The sequence below is a fragment of the Oryzias latipes genome, chromosome 17 (assembly GCF_002234675.1).
Source record: "Oryzias latipes chromosome 17, ASM223467v1".
NCBI classification, from domain to species: domain Eukaryota; kingdom Metazoa; phylum Chordata; class Actinopteri; order Beloniformes; family Adrianichthyidae; genus Oryzias; species Oryzias latipes.
Window position 1 is genome coordinate 27,386,603 of NC_019875.2, and position 22,091 is coordinate 27,408,693.

The following is a 22,091-nucleotide window of genomic DNA, read 5'->3' on the forward strand; positions in this document are numbered from 1 at the left end:
TTTTTAATTTCTGCCCTCCACATAGATTTATTTTATTTTACACCAACGGTGCATAGAATTTCCCCTTTACCTTGTAAATTTGAATGAGAAATAAGTAATCAGGAAATATGTAGCATCCAGGCTTGTGCAGCCCTTTAATTTCCTTTTGCTTGAAATGATTTAAACGCTGCGAACTGGCAGCTAAAGCTGTACTATCATATTTCGTGGAGAGTTTTTGTCAATTAGTGTAATTAGTGATGCTCTTAGCTGTCATCCAAACAGAAGAGGCCCAGGGTAAGTAAACACTTGAGAATAGTAAGTGAACTGGACTCCTCTATACTGTCGTCTGATGGAAAAAGAAAGCTCTATGCAATGAAAGTCTTTCGTTCTTTAGTGCTTTAAATTGATCCTGGAGAATTCAGCTTGTAATACAGGAGGTTATTTTACAAAGATGTTTTACTATTTACAAACATGCTGTATAAAAAAACTAAAATAAATGAGAGTGGGTTTTTTTGTGGGTCAGTAATGACTTTACTTTGCAAGTTAAAGTTCCACGTTTGTTTGTTTTTCGCTTTTTCGTTTATTTTAACATTTAGAAAAAGGAAATTCTCTAAAGGCTAAAAAAAAATATTCCTGGAGATGTCATCCAATAAGCTATCCCTGCCAGGGTTTGAGAAATAAAACTTTTATAAGAATAAATGAAAGATGCTGTTTACTCCTGACAGTTGGGGAAATGTCTGCCCTTCCTCCGTGTTCTTCCTCTTTTTTCCTTTCTGAATCTCACAAACCTTAAAGCCTCCAGTTTATTGTAATTCCACTCAGTAATAAAAAAAGAAAAACATTTTTATGGGTCTCTGTTTTTAATATTCTTTCCGTTTTGTAACATTTTGTAATTGGTTTGAGACTAAATAATCCTCAAATTTAAACCCGGAGGCTAATCTGTTTTTATGACGAATAATGCATTAATACGTTGTAACCCTTGTGCTATCCTAGGCACTTTAACATTGGGAGTTGGGTCATCTAGACCCACTAAACAGTGCGCTGAACCTTTTTCTTCAATGATTTGTGATCTTCACTGGTGTCCATGGATTACATGAAATCTTTCCACCTTTATCCACGTTTGTCATGGTAGGGAGAACACGTCAATGTAAGGGTGGGGTCATCTAAGGTAGCACAAGGGCTAAAACAAGAATAACACACAAAGAGATGACTGTATTTTAACCACACTCCTCTACGGTGCAAAATGTTTTGTATCTGCTATGTTTTAACCCATCAGGGCCTTAGGTCCAGATGCTTTATGTCACCCTGTCCTATTTACATGTTTTACTTGTTTTTTAGATTAACCCTTGTGCTATCTTAGATGACCCCACCCTTACTTTGACGTGTTATTCGTACCATGACAAAGGTGGATAAAGGTGGAAAGATTTCATGTAATCCAATGACACCAGTGAAGAGCGCAAATCATTGAAGAAAAAAGGTTCAGCGCACTGTCTAGTGGGTCTAGATGACCCAACTCCCAACATTAAAGTGCCTTGGATAGCACAAGGGTTAAGGTTGTTTTTTAAGGCTAGCTTTTTGCCGTAAATCAATGTTTTTAGAATTTTATTCTTCTGAATTCTTGCAAAAATGTCAAAAAGTTAAGAAACAGGAGCATTTTATTTTTATAACAAATCAAAAAAATTAAAAAAGACCAGCAGACTTCATGAACGTGACCTTGTATTTTTTGTGCCAAACATTTACAGGAAAACAACACATTTTCAAAAGAAAACAGCACACACTATGAGAAAATCAACTTAGGCCTCATAAACAGCAGAATTCTTGTGGACTTTTAGCAAATAAACTGCAAATAATGTGAGTTCTAATTTGACTTTTACCATGCTCTGTTTCTACAGTCAATCTCATCCACATTAGATGCAGATCAACAATTTTTAGAACAAGGTGTAGCCTGAGAATCCAGGTCTATCAGTATTTAATGTCCCCCTCCAATTAGCAGTTGCAATTTACTCAATGGTATATAAAATCTTGCATGCCTGTAATTGGTCAATGGAATATTTTATGGATACTTTGCAGGTCAAATGGGTCTTTTACTGGTAATTAGAAGCGGGGACGTTTGCTTATTTGCAAAACTTGGAGAATGTAAAAGAAAGAAACCGGTTTTCTTTCCAAACGCACACACACAGATAACAGAATAGTCGTTCCCGTTTCAAAAAGAAAACATTTTTCATTACATCAGAGCAAAAACCGAGCACTAACGTGATTTCTATTTCACAGAGAGCAGTGAAGTCTGATCTACGAAGTTCCCAGTGTCCATAGTGATACAGTACAGCAAGAGGGCGCTACAACAAATCAACTCCAAATGAAACTTTTATGCAGAATAACAATACATACCAAATATATCACTATTATATTGAATATAATTAACATCAACAACATTCAACTGGGTTTTCTGAATCCTAGATGATGCTTTCTAAGTGAGAGGAAGGAACTTTCCACCTGTTTGACATCAAAACCTTTGAATACCAGAGTCTTCCTCTCTGCTCTGTGGAATGTCTGTGGGAAAACTCCCAGGAAAATTGCACCAGTAAGCTTTCTGAGCTCCCAGTACTGATGGGGTATGTTGGCACTTAGAAGCCATCAGGAAAGTTTGGAGAGCGCATTGCTCCACAACAGAACTTCTGGAAAGTCTGCAGTCCAGTCCAGCTTGTTTTGGACAGATCCAAAGCCCAGAATATGAAAGGGCATCAAAAGTCTTACTGGAATATTACAATTTATTTATTTTTAATATTTAAAAACAGAAAAGAAATATGTTAAAAAAAATCTCAAGGCCCTCTAATTCATTAAAAAAGAAAGGTTTTTCAACATGATCACATGGGACATCACTTCCAGTGACCAATTAAATGATGTGAAACACCATCAGGAACACTTTATACAGTGAAGTACAACGTATTCATGCTTGTTCTCATTATTTTAACATTTATTTTAAAAGAAAATAAAGTGAATCCCCCTTAAATACATGCTTCATGGTCATGTTGCACTGATTACCCCTATGCACCCTTATCAAGTAGCATGTAAGAAACCATAAGAATGCACACAACCTGTAGAAAATGTCCGATTAAAAGGTGCCCTGTACAAAACATTAGAAACCGATCTATTATTTCCTATAAGGTCTTGATTCAGAAGCATATAAAACATGTTTTCCTAGAGTAAATAACATTTGTGATTATGCGGGAACTTCATTTTTTTCCTTTTTGTGAGAGATTGTTGGACTCTCATTTCAAGACTAAACCATGAGACACTGACAGAAGGTTAAAGTCTTCCTTTGAGCAGGATCATCATCACAGATGTGGTAATAAAGGATTCCTATTTATACCGTTTTATTCTGATGAAATTCTGATAACATTTAAACAGAAACTGTCAAATTGTGACCAGTATGTATTTGTATTTTTCTTACATTTTTTTTTATAATCATCAAGTAAAAAAAACTACAATCGTAACATTATTATCCAATACTATCTAGGACATGTCCTTCCAATACAGTGTCGCCATCAAGATTAAGTGATAATAATGCTACATTTGTACTGAAAAGGGTGAAGGAAAGAAATTCAGCAGGCGTCGCATCTATTCACGGCGGACAGCAGTCATTTTTCTCTGTAAAATAGCAAATACGCCTTCAGGGACTCTGGCAGCGGTAAAGCCAGTATTTGGTCTCTCAACACGTTCTCCTGCTTGACGATTTCAATGTCGCCAATGTCTCTTTCTTCCTGATCTTCCTCCTCCTCCACTTCCTTGTGCTCTTCCTCGGGGTGTTCCTCCTCTTCGCTCTCCACCATTTGGGGTATGAGCTGGTTTCCTACAAAAACGTAGGTGCTGATACGCCGTCGGCGACATCGCCTGCGCTTGCGCTTCTGGGGGACCCTCTGCACCGCCCCCTTCCCCTGACTGTTCTCGTTTGAGAGGTTTCTGAGAGTGCGGCGGATGTAGATCCTGGAAAGGTCCTGGAGGCTGCGGACGGACACGGGAGCTGAGGACGAAGAGGAGGACAGCCTTAGATGGAAACGTGGCACCAAAAACACCAGAGCCCTCCTTCTGAAAGCTTAGCGGTCAAAACTAAGAAGCAGCGGGTTCAAATACCGTTGCCTGGGTGACTACTCGATTCTGATAGGCTGCAGGGTGTCCATTGAAAAATGATAATGGACACATTTAAAAGAGGTTCTAGTAAAAATAAAAAATAAAAACCTGACTGTTCTAGATCAGGGGCCACAACTTTTAACTTTTAAAAAGTAATTTGGGTAAGTTTCTTAAAAAACCCAGCAAGAGCAACAAACTCCCACCTCAACGTTTTAGAAAAATACACTTCAATTACGTTTTTGTAGCCTGTCATTTTTAAAATGTGCCTTTTAAATATTTACAACTATTGAATTATAACCGTTTTATATTTTTTATGGCAAAAACAAGTACTTTTTAAATGAAAATACACCCTGTGTAAAATAAGATCCTGCTGCTGCACCAGATTTAGTTGTATTAAAAATAAAAGAAAGTTAAATTAGATGCAAATGTAAATGCATGCAAATGCAACTATAGGCCTATGCTTTAATTTACCTCTGGACTTTACCTACACACCATTGTGCAGAAGGAGATGAAATTATGTTCTATTCCAGTAATAAATCACTGATAGTAGATACAACCTTTTACCAAAATATCAATCAGTTATCTGATAAAACTCTAAACATAAATGACTAAAGGTAAAACTAAAACACATTTAATCAACAAAAGCAATAAAAGCGATCTAGGAAAATACTTTGGAACTTTTTTTCTTTATAACAAACTTTTGCTCCGTCATTTTGACAGAAACAAGCAATGAGAGGTGAATTTCCCCTCAGAAATGATGATTTGTATCACTTAACATCCCGTTTGGCATGTATACCACTCTCTTCTGCTGGTTAGTGCTTGTATGTGAGCTGCAGCAGACAGAGGCCTGGTAGCCGTTATCATGACATCACACGAGAGATTTAATAATCCGCTTCTTCAGAAAAATAATTTCAAAATTAAAAAATACAAGATTAAAGGGAAGTATAAGTCGCGTTATTTTGCATAGTTCGGCCAGAAGTGCAACTTATACTCAGAGGTGACTTATATGCGATTTTTAAAAACATTTATGGGCTCATATTCGTTATTTTCCCACTAACAACCGCTAGAGGGTGCTGTAGGTGTGTATCAATGTTTGCTACTGACAGTCGTGCACAAGAAGAAAATCGACATCGGCAAGAATCTGATGAAATCCTTTTTCATGAAATTTCATGAAATCGGATTTCATGAAATCATGAAATCCGATCGTTCTCTTGAATATTTTGTGATATTTTTCTTTTTTGCATTGAGAAAAATGTTTATTTTTTTCCTTCCTCTTACTAGTGCGGGACAAGAAGTCATCAAACTGGGTTAAAGAGACACAGAAGTAGTGCTGAAAGCGCAGTCATTCAGACGCAGGTTCTACACTACAAGGTAAAGATCAACATACATTTTCTCATTTTCAGAAATTGATAGATGATGTGAAAGTTTGAACCATCCTCCGTTTGGCAATTTCCTTTGTTTATTATGCAGTCTAATTTCAATATGTTGGCAAACTTTAAACCTCAAAAGGAGTTAAAGGCAACAAAGACGGCTTCTTTGCTGAAGGAGCGTAACTTACGCAGCTGCACGGTTTCCTGCTTCTTCCCATCTGCTCTGCTCTGCTGCACCAAGGGGGCAAAGGACACTGCTAGGATGTCTCTTCTCTCCCATGTGCACTGGCCCGTCCTGGTTATCTGGGTCAGCTGCAGAAACAGACCAAACAGTTGACTCAGCACTGAACAGACACAGACGTGGTACAGTCCATCTGAAAGGCTTCAAAGACCCAACGTTTATTCTTCTCCACCGAAGAAGCCGCTGCTCAAGAGTTCCTTAAAAAAAGCCCAGAACTTTCCTCTGTTTGGGGTCTGTGTGCTCAAAAAGAGCAGGTTTCCAGGGTTGCTCAGCAGATCGACCAGAGAACATTGAGCATTTCAGGAGAAAAGCCTTAAAACCCTGACTGGTGCCCAAAAAGTTTGAAGGACTACAAGTAGATCAATCACAGGAAAATATTTTTGTGCCATATATTTATTCTATCTAAACTAAATGTTGGTTTGTTTTTTAGAAAAGGAACAAAAAGTTAAAAAAGCTTAATTAAATGTTTAAAGTGGTCCTTCGTTTATCATGGATAATAGTATAAAAAGCTATAAATGGTTAAATCTGCAAAGTTGTCATCTAAATTTTTCTACAACTATTATACAGTAGATGTGCTAGGCTCTAAAACCTCAAGGACCTTATTCACTTTTCTCAGAAAGACATGAACATTTTCAGACTTTTCTCTCTTCTCTCAAAGTTCAATATTTCACAGAAAAGTCCAGTATTTCTGCTAGCGATCAAAGATTTCTGCGAATTTGCCAAGATGCAGCATTTTACAGTTTATGAGATGAACACATTCTGTGCAGTAGACATTGATTGACAATGGCCTACAGCCAATCAGCATGCAGAACACAATGCCCTATTAAAAAAAACAAAACAACAAAAATGCGCTAAAATAAATTGACAAACCATGTTACTACAATGAACCACTTTATGCATGAAACAAATTCCTCAACAAACAAATAATTTTTGAGACATTTGCTTAAATTTTAATCAAAATAAACAGAATTCAAAACAAATCAACCTGCTGCAAAACTCTAAGAATAAGTAGAAATGTCAACAGGTGAAAGTAAACAAAGATAAAACACAGAATTAGTCATAAATCATGACCTACATCTCCATGAATGCATGTAAATCTCTAGAAATCACCTTTTATCATTCAACTATATTCATTTGTTTATATGTAAAGAATAAAGAAAAGTGTAAATATTTGCATCCTATCAGGTTTGGAATCCACATCTTCTCTAAGGACCAAATCTCTCTTGGAGGTTTTCTTCATCTCATTTGTTTTGAAGTTGTGCTCTAACTTGGCAGGAAATGTTTTTATGACCTTAAATCTGACTTGTTCTGTATTAACTGGTGTATCATGTTGCACGATAACATCTGGTTTGAATTATTAAGGTAAAATCAGCACCGGGGGGGCCTCAGTAAAAAATATTTAACAAGACAAAAAAAAATTAGATCTCCCAGTCTAGATTATATCTCATCACAGGAAAAAAAACTGTGACTAAAGAGTGTTTTCATACGTTCTAATTCCCTCATTAAAGCAACATTTTGAAGCCCTGAGAGATTGAATTTACTGTGACTGAAGTGAGCGGCACTAACTTGTTTGATGAGTTTGGCTGGCCGGCAGTCTCTTTTGACTCAATCTGTTCATTTGCTGCTAATTTCCCTGATCAATCGCTATCTAATTCCTTTACTAGTGAATGGTAGCAAACGGTTACTAGAACTTTGATTGTTATTAGCCAACCTCAAAGCCATTCAAAGTCCAACCCATTTAATGACGGGTGGGCCTATAGATGTGCTTCACCTCAGAGCTCTGGTGAACCAAATGCCGTTTTCTCGTCCAGTGGTTTGGATTTCTTGTGTGTATCTGAAGCATGGCTGTCTGTTGGTGACTCGAGTATTTTTTTACTTTTGCCACCTGGTGTCAACTATTTCAACTCTTCACTGACTTTGGGTCGAGGAGGAGAAATACCATGATAAAGAGTCTATAAGTCCAAACATCTCGTCTTATCGTCCTTGAGCTTCTCAAGCTTTGAACTCAGTTTATTCAAGGTGTGTGACTGAACAAACACAGTGAATAGAGAGAGAAATTTCTTTACCTGTTTGACTGAAATGATCCCTAAATATGTCCGTGTTCTCACAGTGGGGGACTAAGCCTAAAGGAACCTTATATTCTTTCTATCTTTAGCAGGCGGTGTCTGAACTCATGAACCTATAGTTTCTTCTCATTAGCACCTGTAACCCAGTTGTTTTTTTTTCCAATCATCCTCTTTTATCTAACCTACATTAGTTCAGAAACCCCCAGCTAAACGGCTCTGTCGCATCATTAGCTCTTCCACTGTAGCTCACTTTTCCACAGCCTTTACCCAAATCTGTGCTATGCCTCTTGCAGTACAGCGCAGCTCACTCTATGGTTTCACTTCACTTTACTTTACTTTTTATAATACTTAAAGTATTTTAATTGTATTTTACAGGACTTTTAGATTATGAAAGGTTCTTTAATTACAGTTGGATTGGATTTACCTTTCAGAAAGTAAAGCTTTTTAATTTAAACTTAAAAAAAATGATAATAGTTTTTTGCGAAATCAAACTACGTTTTGTAAAATGTCAGCAAAACTTACAGTTAACTCGCTTCAGAAAAGGATGAACATGAGACGGCTTAGGATGTTTTAAAACAGCACCATTGAGACTGATACTGTAGCTCTTAAGTGAGCCTCAATGGCACTTAACATTAATACCAATAAAATACAGATCAATATGATAGTACACACTTACAGTGTTTCACAGTTCAAGCACCCTCAACCTTCGGAGTCTGTAAATGATGCAGATTTGAAGGGATTTCTCAAATAAAAATGAGGATAACCAGTGGTAAACCACATTACCGAATGTGTGTCTGCTTTTTTTTTTACAAAGTCCTGCACACACTCTCCTTTTTGAGATTTGTCTGGCATGGAGAGTAATTTCAGAAAGTTTGGGAGGAGACGGAAAAAATGAGAATGTCAGCTTGGTGCTGATGAAAGGCCCCAAAAGAGAGAAAGATGTGTTTTGAAAATGATTCGCATTAGTGAGGAGGCAGGCAGGCTGTGTGAGGTTCAGCTCTAATGCTTTCAAAACTGTTTGATCTTAGAAATACATCTACTTCCAATTCTATCTAATTACTTTCCCACAAATTTTATCAAGTGTATGGCCCATTTTGCATTTATATTATTTGATACACAAAATTGATTTAAAAAGGGCAAAAAAGTGACAAATCTCCTAAACTTTCCCATCATTTCTAACATCACATGATATATTTAGCACTGTTTAAGCTTTTTACATAGATCCATACATGTTAAGGCAGATAAAGCCTAAAAATGCACAAAGTTGCATAGTATGGATTGTTGCAGAATGCTGTTTTTATCATGTTTTCCCTTTGTATTCTGACATTTCAATCGCAATCAGGACACATCAAAACTGAATCAGTCTAATAGCTCGCTGCACTTACCTGATCCTCTATGGGCATCACCAGTATGCCGCCAATTTTGAGCAGTACTTTCATGTAATTTTCGTGATCTTTCTGCACTCCAGCACCACAATAAATGCGATCGTACTGGTGACTGTCTGTGGAGATTTCCAGGCAATTCCCCACCACAAAGGCTGGCTCACAGAACTCAAACCTGTGAAAAGGACCATAAAAATATGAGAAAAGCTTTCATGGAAATGTGTTTTTCTCTCCGTTAGGCTCATTGTCACATTTTTAAAATGTGAGAAAAAAAACACACACACACACAGCTTTAGATCCATCTTCACACATGCAGTTTTTCATATGAGGGTGCAAAAAATAAGGAAGTCTAAAGAAAATTTGTCTAATGCAGAATTATTCATCTTTAGCCCTCTGCATATTTTCCAAGTTTACTACCTAAACAAATCTCATGTGGCTGATTGTGAAGCTCTGCATAGAGTTAATAATGGCAGGTCATCAAAGGCAGGTACATTTAGTCACATGCAACTGAACAGGGGTTAACCTGCTGCGGGTTTTTGAGTTGTCCGGTTCTGTCAAGGGTTGTAGAGAGGAGCTCAGGTGTGTTTTGCAGTTCCCTTAAGGCAGGGGGGTCAAACTCCAGGCCTTCAGGGCCAGCCTTCTGCTGGTTTTCATGAAATCCTGCCGTATCTGCTGCTGATTTCCATTATCAGGTTTGCTTAGCCAATAAGGAGCTTCAATGGCAATTTGGGTTGATCTGTGCGGGTGATGCAGGTTTTCGGGCTGTTCGGATTTTCGAGTTGTTGGAAAACATGTAGGACACCGGCCCACCATGCCTGGATTCTGATACACATGCCTTACGGCTTGTGCGGTCACCCTCAAGGGAGACCATGAAAATGGAATGTATGATTGTTGGGCATGTGGTATGGGTTTCATTAGTATTCGTCAAGCCGTTCACATCTCTGCAAAGTCTGTTCAAGCGAACACTTCCAATGAAAAGTCTATGAAACGCACGTAAACGCATGTTTCGGGCTTCAGTGGTCAAAACTCTCGCCTTCACGCCTTGTTGCTACGCAAGTTTCTATGACTGTTTTCAGGCACTATCTACGAAATACACAGCCACTGAAAATGCTTTGAAAGTTATCCAGGTTGAACTTTGACCAATCAGAGACTATGTAGTGACATTGGGATAATCTCCTTTTTCATTCACAAAAGTGCCAACCATTTAAAAATTGGTCATGAAGGAGAAATTGATCATTGTGGTTTGTGCCCGGCCAGAATTCTAAGACACCAATTCTTTCGTATATTGGAATAGAGCTGTGAAAAAAAAAGCCTGAAGCAAGATCCTTGAGTTTTGACATTTCTCACCAGGCCTTTACCAACTGTAGGGGGTGGACATGCACTAGTAAACAGTAGAAAAAAGAAGAACCCCTTCCCTGCTTGTAGAGCGTGATCATCGTGGGCTAAATGCATGTTCAAGGAACCAGAGTTTAGTGTGTTCTTGAACGCGAGTTATATTCCTGGTGGGAATGTAGCTTTAGACTACTGTAAATTGCATGCACTTATGACATACAGGTGACACTGTCGTACAGTGTCCCTACGCCACACTCTAGTCGTTAGCAAGATGCGTGCACTGGATCCTTACCGACTGCGCGCAAATGCTGCACGCACAGGGTAAACATGTGATTCCTAAGTGCCATACGACATTGGTAAGATGTCGACAGAAACTGATTGTCTAATTTCTTCATTTCTAACAGTCTGGCTGCACACAAGGAATGCACAAAGGGCACGCATTTATCACTTGAACTGCACTAACCGCCCCCTTTTGCCTTGGCAGGGTCTCAGCTACTTTACGCTGATGTGTTGTATAAGTGTTCACTACGACCTGTCGCTCGCAGCTTTGCCATTGAAAAAATGTACATGACCATTTTTGCTCTACAAGCTTACTGAGCGGTCTACCAACTTGATATTTTCACCTTTGATATGGTTTCCCCATATTTGTCCGCAAACAGCCCGTTTCCACCCAAAAGGGTGGAAAGCCACCAAAGACTAAGGCTTTCGTGGGTCCTGACAATCAGAGTTAGGAAACTATCAATTACATTGATAATAAATTGGAGTAACTTTTTTCCCCACAGCGATCTAAGCACTTCTATGAATTTGTAAATAAGTGTAGCGGTTCACAGAACAACTTCCCTCCTTCCTGGAGATTTGAACGAAGCCTAATCTCACTGTTTTAGTGTAAAAAGCCACAATGAATTTGATCAATTTTAATTGCATTTACCACTAACCTACCACTCCGTAAATAGACTAAACTCAGTCAGAAAAAAAAAACGAATCAGCCAAATAAAAACAAAGTAAATGTATTTTTGATTAACTTTAAGAGGGGTTCTGTGGATGATTTTGTTCCAGGCTCCCTTTTGGTCTGATCCGTTTGCTAGGCAACTGCAGGAGTGTTTTCATCGTTTCTCATATCCTACCAAAATTAGAAAATGTTTATTTTCTCTTTTAAAAATAAAATAAAAATATATTTCAGATGTGTTTGTGTTTTCCTTCAAGGGCATATTCTTACTTATCAAAGCTGTCGCTGTTCTTTATGAAGTCTTCCAGTTTCTGTCTGGCATACTCAACTACATCCTTGTGGATCTCCACCCCATGATTCACGCCGAATGGACCTAGAAAGGAGAAAAAACAAATGACCTGTACTCGTTTTTTATTTATTCATGTGGAGCTGTTTTGGTGTTTATTTTGTTACATATTATAAAAACTCACTTGACGAATTCTCTGTGTTTGAATGATAGTAGCTTCAGCCACTCTATTATAGAAGAACATGCCAGAAAACCTGCCCATCTTACCGCTAAAAAGACACATTACCTATGATGAGGCCAACCATGGTGCTCAGGTATCCAGTTCCACTCCCCAGATTGAGAAAGGAAAGTCCTGGCTGTAGCTTGAGGGCCTCCATCACCTCTGAGTATATACAGGGAGCAGACAGGTGTATGTTTCCGTGTTTCCACGCCAAGTCCTTATAGGCACTGTCCCGGTAGCCATCCAGATAATAGTCGCCGCGGTCTATGGCCCGAAACGCCTGCTCCACTTTTTCAGTGCGAATGTACTGAGCTTCCTTCAGGTTATCAATAAGGTCATCGTTGTCCTCCCCGGCGCTCACGGCTCCCCCCATGACGCAAAGAGAAGGAACACACAAGGAAGGGCTGAACTGCTACACCGGATGAGTGACGTCCGCTCACAGCCACATGGAGGGACGGACGCTGGCCGTTGGAATGTGAGCCGCTGAGTGTCGGTTCAGAGGACGTTCATGTCCGGGCGGCAGGTGACCTGTGAAGAACCACATATGGTAAGCAGTTCTGCAGTGACAGGACGTTTGATGGAAGATTGATTATCTCTGATTAAATGATTAAATCTACAAGGTTTACAGTCACGATCTCTCCTTAAGCTACCGTCACTGCAGTGCTGAAAGACCCACTCCAAAGAAAATTGTGTTTTGGGCGTTTTTAACATGTTCTTGTGGCATTTTTCTAATAATAGAGGACATAGATAAATGAAATTAAGTTTAAAACTGCATTTCATTTCTGAAAAACTCTTTATTCAAATTGTTGTGAATCAGGAGCAGACAAAAAAAGGCAACTGGAAAAAGCTTGTAAGTGTGACGTGGAAGCTACATTGTACAACAGCCCATAAGCCCCCTGCTCACTTGAAATCTGGCTCGAAACTCCATGTTTTTGTTTTTTCCGCTAATGCTCGCCCTTTCTTATTGCATGAGTTGGTCTGAGTTGTGTAGGGCTGTAAGCTAGCAGCAGAGCGTCTCAACAGATGGATGATGGGAAGGAGTTGGGTTCAGTCCATACCAACAGTCCTGCCCACAACTCAGAGGTGAATTCTGATGGGCTCCTGCTGCTCAGCAGAAACTGTGTCCTAGAAAATGACACAGTTTGTCTTTTATGTTGGCTAAAAATGGCATAGTTAAAAAGAAAACACTGGGAATGTTAATAGATCTAAAGATTATTGGAGTGGGACATTAACCTTAATGACATCTGCAGTTAGTTACCAGAAAAATCCTGCTGACATAAACTGAACGCCTGAAAGGTAAAAAAAACAAAAAAAAAAACAACCTTTAATGTGAAAAGAATATTATTTTTTCTTTCTTTTTTTAACTTTTTGTTTAACAAGTTTATATTTATGTTAAAAAATTTTGATCATTTCTTTTTGTAACTGTCTGTTTGTAGTTTTGACTCTTTTTTAGAATTGAATTTAAGTAGCAAAAACATTAAATAAGTTTAAAAGCTACGGTAATAATGAAAGAAAAAAAATAAAAAGAAATTAGATTTTATAATAAAAAGCTGAGAAAAATAAAACAGCAATTATAGATAGAAATACTGATTTTTCAGTTAAATCCATTAAGATGCTTTAGAAAGTAAAAATCCAACTAGTTACAGATAAAAGAAAATTAATATAATTGTGTTCATCAAGAGCTTATTAGATCAATAAAATTGATTTGACAAATAAAGATTAGAAACTGTCATCTAAAAAGCTTCATCAGCTTCAGAATAAAAGAAAATCATAAAATGCTTCATCTTTTTAGGGCACTCTAATAAATCTGTGGCTAACAAAGAACAATCGTCTTAAGCTTCATTTGGATCTATGCGTAGTTTAATGCTTTAAGAAGATTTTTTTTTAAATGTTGGAATGCTAATAACATAAGTAGCATTTTTTTCTCTTGAGTCTAAAAAGTCTTGCCACCATTTTTCAAACTTAAGCAAACAAGCAAAACCCAACAAATAAAATCATGTTCAGATGTATTCATTATATAATACATCTCAATAAAGTAAAAATACTTGAGCAATTAAGGAGGAAAATGCATCTGGCATATTGGAATTTTCATTATGCCGTTCCCAACAGAATTATCCAGGCGGAAGGAGACACTCGAGTGTTAAGAGGCGATTTTTGAATTCCTTCTCTGCCTCCTCAGCATCTCCACATCTGACTCAGCTAATAAAGATTAATTCATAGGTGACTTTGTGGAGGAGGGGTCTTTTTTTTTTATTGGTTGTTTCTCGCAGGCAACAGGAATCACGGATTCTCTGGACGTATAGTAGAGCATTTTTTCATCCCACTTTTTCCCCCTTGCAGGGACTGGAAGAAAATCTAGGAAAATAGGTCACTGGAGGTATTCAAGTAAATTGCTTTTGTCGTCTTTCTACGGATTCCAGTTTGGGTCAATATTAATCCTCTGCTTTTTAACAAGTAAAAAAATAAATCTACTAAAATAAATCTACTTGGGAGAATGTATTCAATGAAAATATTTAGCAGGAAAATGTCATTTGCTTTAAAAAAAAAACAAATGTCTTTGGGTTATCAGAGGCGGGGGAACAATGGCAGCCGTCTCACCAAACCAGGCAGAATCACAAAACATGCAACAGATCCGTCCACAAAACAAGATCAGCTCGTGGAGCTGTAACTAAACACCACAGGCCTGTCGAGGCAGAACACCGAAACACACACCGCGGAACAGACAGGCTGAGGTAAACTCGTCCTGTTTACCACCGCCAGAATCTGCAGAAATGGTTGGAAGTTTTTGAACACAGCACTTTACAACTATAACCTGCTCAACAACTACAGATTGAATACTCAAGCTAATTATCATGTTCTTTTGGCTTCCTGATGATGACATTTATAAAGAAAATTAAGCTCAAGTATTTTTTTTACTCAGATTCAGATCAGTAGCAGACAAAAAAAAATGCTTTTTGCTTATTTGTGAAGTAAAGAAATACGCTGAGCGGGTCTCAAGCTCCCTGCTGCGCTCCATTCTGATGCATTCACTTGTAGACGACTAGACCCATGAACATTTCTGTTTTCCTGGATCAAAACTGCATGGCTGGATAGCTCCAATATTGTTCGCCTTTTTTAGTGCAGCGGTAAAGTTAGCTTGGGGTTGTGGAAGAGTGTGTAAACAGAAAGCTCTCAAATATGGGTGATGGGGGGGGGGTGCTCCATGTCAACAGTCCCACCAACAACCCAGGTGAATTTCAAATGCCACTCTGCAGAAACTATGTCCAACTAAATAGCACAGTTTTTATTTTTTTTAATTTGGCTAAAAACAGCATAATCATAATTGAAAGACCACTGGGGAGCTTTGAAAATAGATCTAAAGATGATCAGAGTTACTTTGAGCCTTCATTTTGCATAGAAAATTGAGGTCACAGTATAATTTACTGCAGTACATTCAAGGTATTTGACATTACGGCTTAACTTTTAACACCACAGGAAGAGGTGATAATGTTTTTTTAAAAAGCAAATGTTTGCATAACTTAAAATTAGGTCTAATCACATCTAAGCAAGTTTATGACAATGTTCCCAGATATGTAATAGTATTGTTTATTGCTTATTTTGTTGTCTTTTGGCCGGTTCAACTATACTGCAGACGTTTAACGCTCCTATTGATGAGAATTTTTATTTACCTTTAAGAGAAAAGACGTTTTATTGAAAGACATTTCCACTTTTGATGAATCAGATCCGACAGCGTGGGAATGGGAATGCTCTACTGAGCTGTTGATTGGTGTGTTTTTATTTATGACAAGACACTATACAGCAAACCCTATAAAGATCTGCTTCCAATAAGACATGCCCAATCAATCAGTCAACTAGTATAAATGCCAGACGAGCAGACGTATGAAACCTTCATGACCTTCTTTATAGATTCATGAGTTCCTTTATATTGAAAGCATATTGTCTATCAAATCTTTAGCACACAATTGGAAAAAGATGAAAAACGTCTGTTTTGTAGCTTCTGATCGCCTTATATAATAAAAGCAAACAAAACGTCCCACTTTGATGACCATCAAATATTGCATTTCTACATGTGATTTCTTAAGCACAGTGTCATTAAAAAGCACGACTTGTGTAAAAAGGGGATTTGGGGAATTATTTCAGTTCAAAAGGCAGCTGGTCGTATAATCTAATGAGTTGCGCAGCATCATGACTTTTCCTGTAGCACCCTCTTCAGACTATATTATTTCAATGCTTTCATAAATTGAATAAAAATTACACTTTTTGTTGGGCTATAGGCTTTCAAAATGAATCAAAAATCTACTTGTTTTACCTTTTTTTTAAACCTATTATTTTAGCGTAAAAAAACAAGGTATAAAATTGTTGGTTTATCTGGGAGGCAAACATGTGAACAGGAGAGGTCACACAACTTTATTTAGCTTTCTAATTAGTTATCTTAGTTTGTTAATATGGGGATAAGGAGTTTATTTCTGATGACAGTTAACATATTGCCTTTTAAGTTCGTTTCCATTTTAACTCTGAGCAGTTTGCCTTTTCTCTAATGTGCAATGAAGAGGACGGCATTTAACGACACACAGTCACTGACCAAAACTCAACAGTTCCTATATTTTTCTTTTTAATCATTAAAACATTAGAAATTGGGGGATTAATTAAAAAATTCTGTAAGATTCTGTAAGCCGACGAAAAAATGCTGTTTGAAAAAGCTTATAGTTGTTAAGTACAAACGGCGGGTCACGGGCTCCCTGCTCCTCTCCATTCTGATGCATCCACTTGCATCCATCTCAGCTGGAATCTGGATCAAATCTGGATATGTCCAATAGTGCTCACTATTTTTGTTGCCCTGGTAATAGCATGGGATGGTGAGGAGCTGAAAGCTAGCAGTAAACAAAGAGATGATGGGAAATGAAAGGAGGCTTACTCCACGCCAACAGTCATGCCCGCAACTCCTGCTGCTCTGCAGAAACTACAACCTAAAATCAACTTTTTTTTTTTAAACCTAATTATACTTAAAAGACCACCAGCAACTGTTTTAAAATAGATCAAAAGATGATTGGACGGGTCTTCAGGTAATTCATTGCTTTTTAAACATAGACCTTTTGCTGTTACTCAACTGTAGAGCATGACTAATCTGTTTCCTGTTCTATTTTTCTCTGTACATCTTAGTCATGCTGGTATTTCAACACACATTTGGCAACCTTAATATTAGTAAACAGTAAACAAGGTGCTTGTTTTTCTTTAGATTATTTAATTTTCATTTATGGAAATATCAGAATTGACTTATTATTATCTAAAGGCTTACAGGACATTTAAATTAAAATTATTAAAAAATTTAATGTATTCCATTTTTTTATCCAGTTACTTTATTTTTATTTTTACTCTATTTAAATACCAACTTTTGTTTTTTGCTTAAGTATTAATATTTTAAAGTAACCTAGTTTTACTTCAGTATAGCTTTAGAATACTCTATGCTTGTGATTTTGATAAACAGCTATTTATTGGTTTTTGTGTACCCTCAGCTCTCCTCACAATGGCGTCCGCAGATGTTCCCCGTGACGGACAGCTGCAGGAGCCAATCAGCGCTCCGCCTGGTCACGTGCCGCAGTTGCCACACAGATGATGGCCCGTCAGCCAATCAGCATCCCAGAAGACTTTCTTCGCACTGCGTGTGACGACGAAGCAAAACAACAACAGTGTTTTCACAAAAACACGTTCCAAAGCTGGGTTTTTCCACAAACTTTGGTTGTGACAGCGAGCTAATTTCTCAATAAAGTTGATGCCAAACATCCAACACGTTCTAGACCCGAGTGTATTTGAATTTGCGTCCCTACTTGTCGAGCTAAATGCAGTTTTGCGGCCGGCTCCGCAGTGCGATTAACCCCAATCTACTAAAGCAGTTTGACGAGACGGAGGAAATGTCAGCCCTGTGTGTTGTTCTGTGTCTGCTGCGGGGAAATCCAGCAAACAAAAGTATCACCATTTCAGTCTATATATTGCTTACACCTCCACAGATAAAGTCCCCTTTTGTGCACTCGAGGGCTTCCGCAAAGATGTGGGATTTAAGTCCAGTTCTTCGGGTTAGACGGAAAAGTTTTATCTGTGGCTGAACGCCGAGTGTGGGAAGCCTGCAGCTGAGTTGGCTATCGTTAGCTTTACTGGGCCTGAGTGCGCCATCATAAAAAAACAGAGACAAAGCAGGTTAGGTAAGCTCGCCGTCCTGCTGTTCCCCGGCCAGCACATGCGGTGTCACCCCGCAAAAACAGTACACCCGCAACAAACCAAAAAAAAAAAAAAAGAAAAAGAAAAGAATAAAAACATACAAGGAGGGCACCAAACAAACCTCACAGATTCGTGTCGCAATTACTCACTTCTTTAAAAAAAAAAAAAAAAAAAAAAAAAAAAGCCGCAGCAATGGTCTCAAAAAGCCCCTTAGTTTAACCCTCGGCGGCAGGCTCCTCAACACGCCGCGAGTTTGTGAAGACGACCAGGTGGTCGTTTGGAGGGGAAAAGTGTGACGGCGAGCTGTTGAGTCGGACTGGAAGAAGAAAGAAACAGCTGAGAGGATGTAAACACAGGTCACGTGGTCATAGAACGTCAACAGGAGGAAGTGCTCTCCATCTATCTATCTATCTATCTATCTATCTATCTATCTATCTATCTATCTATCTATCTATCTATCTATCTATCTATCTATCTATCTATCTATCTATCTATCTATCTATCTATCTATCTATCTGTCTATCTGTCTATCTGTCTGTCTGTCTGTCTGTCTGTCTGTCTGTCTGTCTGTCTGTACTAAAAGTATACTTGGTCTATACTAAAAGACAGTATACTAGAAGTTCACTTTTTACTATCTACATATTGTACACTTGAAATGTACTGATTCGTCTGAAGAAGGATTCAGTCTGTGGTTTATAGCAGGCATGTCCAATGTCCGGCGCAGAGGCCCGCAGGCTCCTGTTATAAAGTCAATGTGGCCCCTAGAACTTTCTTAGAACTACAATTTCTTGATTGTGATTGGCTAAATTAAGTTATAAGTCGTGTGGCAACTTGTCCTTAAGGGCTTTAAGGGCCAAACGAAAAGAACAGATTCATTTGTTATCCTGATTACAGTTTTTCTCAGTCGCTTTAGTACAATTCTCAGATCAGAATGAAATTCCCAAAACTATTTGTTCAATCTTCACATCATGATGTCACTTGTGCACATCATATAAGCAGTTTCTCACTTCTTTGAACAAGTTGCAATTGCTTTGGTACATCCATGCAAATGATTATGTACAATTCTCTGCTCTTTGCTACATTATCAATTAATTGTTCATGTCATGTTGATCAAAATGTATTATATAGTTCACTGTGCAATAGTCTTACTCCTCAAAACTCCTAGTCATTAGTTCATCGTATAAGTCATTAACTGCAAAATGGTTGACCAAGTTGTCATAAAGTGACAAACATATTTCGCTGCATTGCAAGAAAGGATATTTGGTGTGATGTGGATGAGAATTTGTGGCCTAACATACAGGAACGACAAGAGGTGTAGGAAGACTGTTGTACAGAATATTGTCCTATCTTTTTTCCCTTTGTGTTACTGTTTGCAGTGGGTTTTTTCTATGTTGGTATGACATGGTCTGTCAACAAATTACTATATGAACAATAAAATTGTTAATGTGAATCTTGTCCAGTCTCTTGCAATCAAATAAAAAAGGTGTAACTTACATTTTACAATAAATGTCATCAAAACTTTAGCCATAGTTTACATCAGAACCTCCCTCTAAAGTACACAGTTATATTGACAACATGACTAAGTAATTTGACTGTCTTGTTCGTAGACAATGACACAAGGACTCAACATTCTGATGGCACTGACATGTTCAATGACAAAGACTTAGTTTTGAGAGATGAACCAAAGATTTTGAGCAAGTTACAGGCTTTTGCAAGAAATCCATAGTGTTTTGCTGTTTGTACAAAGCGTTTTGAGAAATGCACACACGTATTTGCAAACTTCAATTCTGATCTGAGAATTGTACTAAAGCGACTGAGAAAAACTGTAAAGCCCCAGTGGTTTGCACTTCTTACGTAATAATTTACCTGTTGATATGATTTATATTTAGCCTACATTTAAATTGTGTAACATTTCATATAAACCCAGATTTAATCTTGACTAAAAGTTTTTTTTTTTTCAGACAGACTTTTTCTTTATTTTATTTCTGGTCTGCGAATATAACATATAAAGTAACATTTGTAAATATGCATTTAGGTGTATTTTTGTTTAATGAGGAGAAATGAAAAGTATCCCATTGCAATAAACATCTTCATTTAAATAGCTCATTTTCATTTAATGTTATTATATTAGTTCAAAGAACGTAAGCCTAAAGGTCACACGTTTTTTACCTCTCCACATCTGGCCCTCTGAAAAAGTTTGGACACCCTGGTCAATTGTATACTTTCCATACTTACACTCAAGTATATATAATAAATTAAACTTCAAGTGTACTACTTTTTTCCAAAGTAAGTAAGGGTCTTTCCATCCGTCCATCAGTTTGTCTATCTAAAAACACACTTTTCAATTGAAAATAACTCAAAAATATAAGTTAAATACACATAAATATCCATTTATACTTGAATAAAAAACAAAAAAAGTACCACATTTCTGTTGTGTACCAAAAGTCATTTTAATTTGGGTTATAAATTTGTATTTCCAAATCTGTTCATAACTCAGAACCGTGACAAGTGAACCTGCAGGTCACTGAGGTGACCCCTTTGTTCCTGTTGTTTCATCCATCACAAAGAAAACACTCAAGCACTTGTTGTAATAATACAGTTTGTATCTTTACTTTGGAATAAACATTGAAAAAGTCAGCTGACTTTTTGGGTCTGATATTATCAGACACGGGTTGTGTTTTTCACATACCTGCCATGTTTCGACGGACGTCTTCGTCAGAGTCGTCATCAGACGGTAGTGTGTGTGTCGTACATAAAACCAGTTGATTAAGACTAAGGCGAAGTCACCTGTCAAACTTTGACAGGTGACTTCGCCCCTTGATGTCCATTTGCTGCTGGAGGATGTTACCCCAGGTGTGAGAGAGCAGGAAGGCCCCATCATCCCGGTTTATGGAAGTGTGGGCTCACTTTGGAGCCCACACTTTCATGTCTGCGGTGTCTGTTTTCTTCAGCGCGGAGGACTTTGGCCTTTTCTCAGTCCATGACATGGTTTTCTTGCTTGCAGTGGTCGGTTATTGCTGATTTCATATTTTCTTGAGATGCCTGTTGTCGTTTTGCTCTAATTTATTCCACAAATTGAAAAAGTTAACTTTAAAAATGCTTGTAAAGTTTCATTTAATCATTGTTGTGTCAGTCAGTAATAATGTTAGTGAAGACGGACTGATTTAGCATAAAAATGTCCTGGTCTGCACCTGAACTTGAAGCACAGCTCAGAACAGATTTTACTTTTGCATTTAATCACCAATTGTACAAGTTTAAAAGAAAATAAAGGGTTTAAAGTAAATGTCTTTGGACTAAAGCTCTACAGTCTAAATCCCAATGAAAATCTGCTTGAGTTTGTTTTTTTTTTTTCATATAAATTTTAATAACCTGACCTGTGCACAAACCCTGATTCCAGAGATATGTATTACTTGCTTGTAGGTGTTTTTCCTACTTAATAGTAAGAGTTTTAAATATTCAAATGAAATACCCCTTGAGAAAGATACGAAGTAACGTCAGTTATTTTTGATTAATTTATAGATTTTCTTAGTTGTTTTCCCATTTTTACTTGATCATTATTTCTACCAACATCTATAAATACACAGAGAAATGTCTATACTTTTTCTCCCACATCTATAATTTTCCAAAACAACAACATAAATTTAAAAATCTTGTAAAAATTTATTGGAAAACTTTTTGAAGACATCTGTTTTTCCACTATGTATTTCGTTATTTTTTTTAGGAATTATTACTTTTTTTTTTTAATTTAATGTATAGATGCACTGTGTTGGTGTTGAAAGCTTTTCAGAAGTTACTAATATAATGGTTTGATGATAAGAAACCCCTGAAATAGAACACTTTTTAATATACTCTCAATATTTTACATGCAAATATTTGATTACTCAATATTGTATTTCCAAACGATTAATAAAATTAAAGTAAACCTGTG

At 37.4% G+C, this 22,091-nt stretch overlaps 1 protein-coding gene across 3 annotated transcripts; it reads right to left on the reverse strand.

Annotated features, from left to right (window-relative positions):
• Positions 1-1,678: 1,678 nt before the first annotated feature.
• On the reverse strand, positions 1,679-18,505 carry pcmtd1 (protein-L-isoaspartate (D-aspartate) O-methyltransferase domain containing 1). Of its 3 annotated transcripts, none has more exons than XM_004079392.4 (6): positions 17,458-18,239; positions 12,017-12,478; positions 11,715-11,817; positions 9,170-9,341; positions 5,666-5,789; positions 1,679-4,000 (listed from the first exon to the last, which is right to left on the reverse strand). In XM_004079392.4, the coding sequence occupies exons 2-6, from the start codon at positions 12,321-12,323 to the stop codon at positions 3,618-3,620; spliced, it is 1,089 nt and encodes a 362-aa protein (XP_004079440.1). In that variant the 5' UTR covers positions 12,324-12,478; positions 17,458-18,239; the 3' UTR covers positions 1,679-3,617. The 3 variants fall into 3 exon arrangements, with proteins under 3 accessions (XP_004079440.1, XP_023820568.1, XP_020566818.1); XM_023964800.1 differs by lacking the exon at positions 17,458-18,239 and adding an exon at positions 18,313-18,505 and having other exon boundaries at positions 3,618-4,000; XM_020711159.2 differs by having other exon boundaries at positions 3,618-4,000; positions 17,474-18,240.
• Positions 18,506-22,091: the final 3,586 nt, after the last annotated feature.

Excerpts from the sequence above, each read along its gene's own strand:
- pcmtd1 (XM_004079392.4), bottom strand. The coding sequence starts at position 12,323 with ATGGGGGGAGCCGTGAGCGCCGGGGAGGACAACGATGACCTTATTGAT. Across the intron at positions 11,818-12,016 it reads CATGGTTGGCCTCATCATAG|GTCCATTCGGCGTGAATCAT; the intron begins GTAATGTGTCTT and ends TCTCCTTTCTAG. Across the intron at positions 9,342-11,714 it reads AACAGCGACAGCTTTGATAA|GTTTGAGTTCTGTGAGCCAG; the intron begins GTAAGAATATGC and ends TCCTTTTCACAG.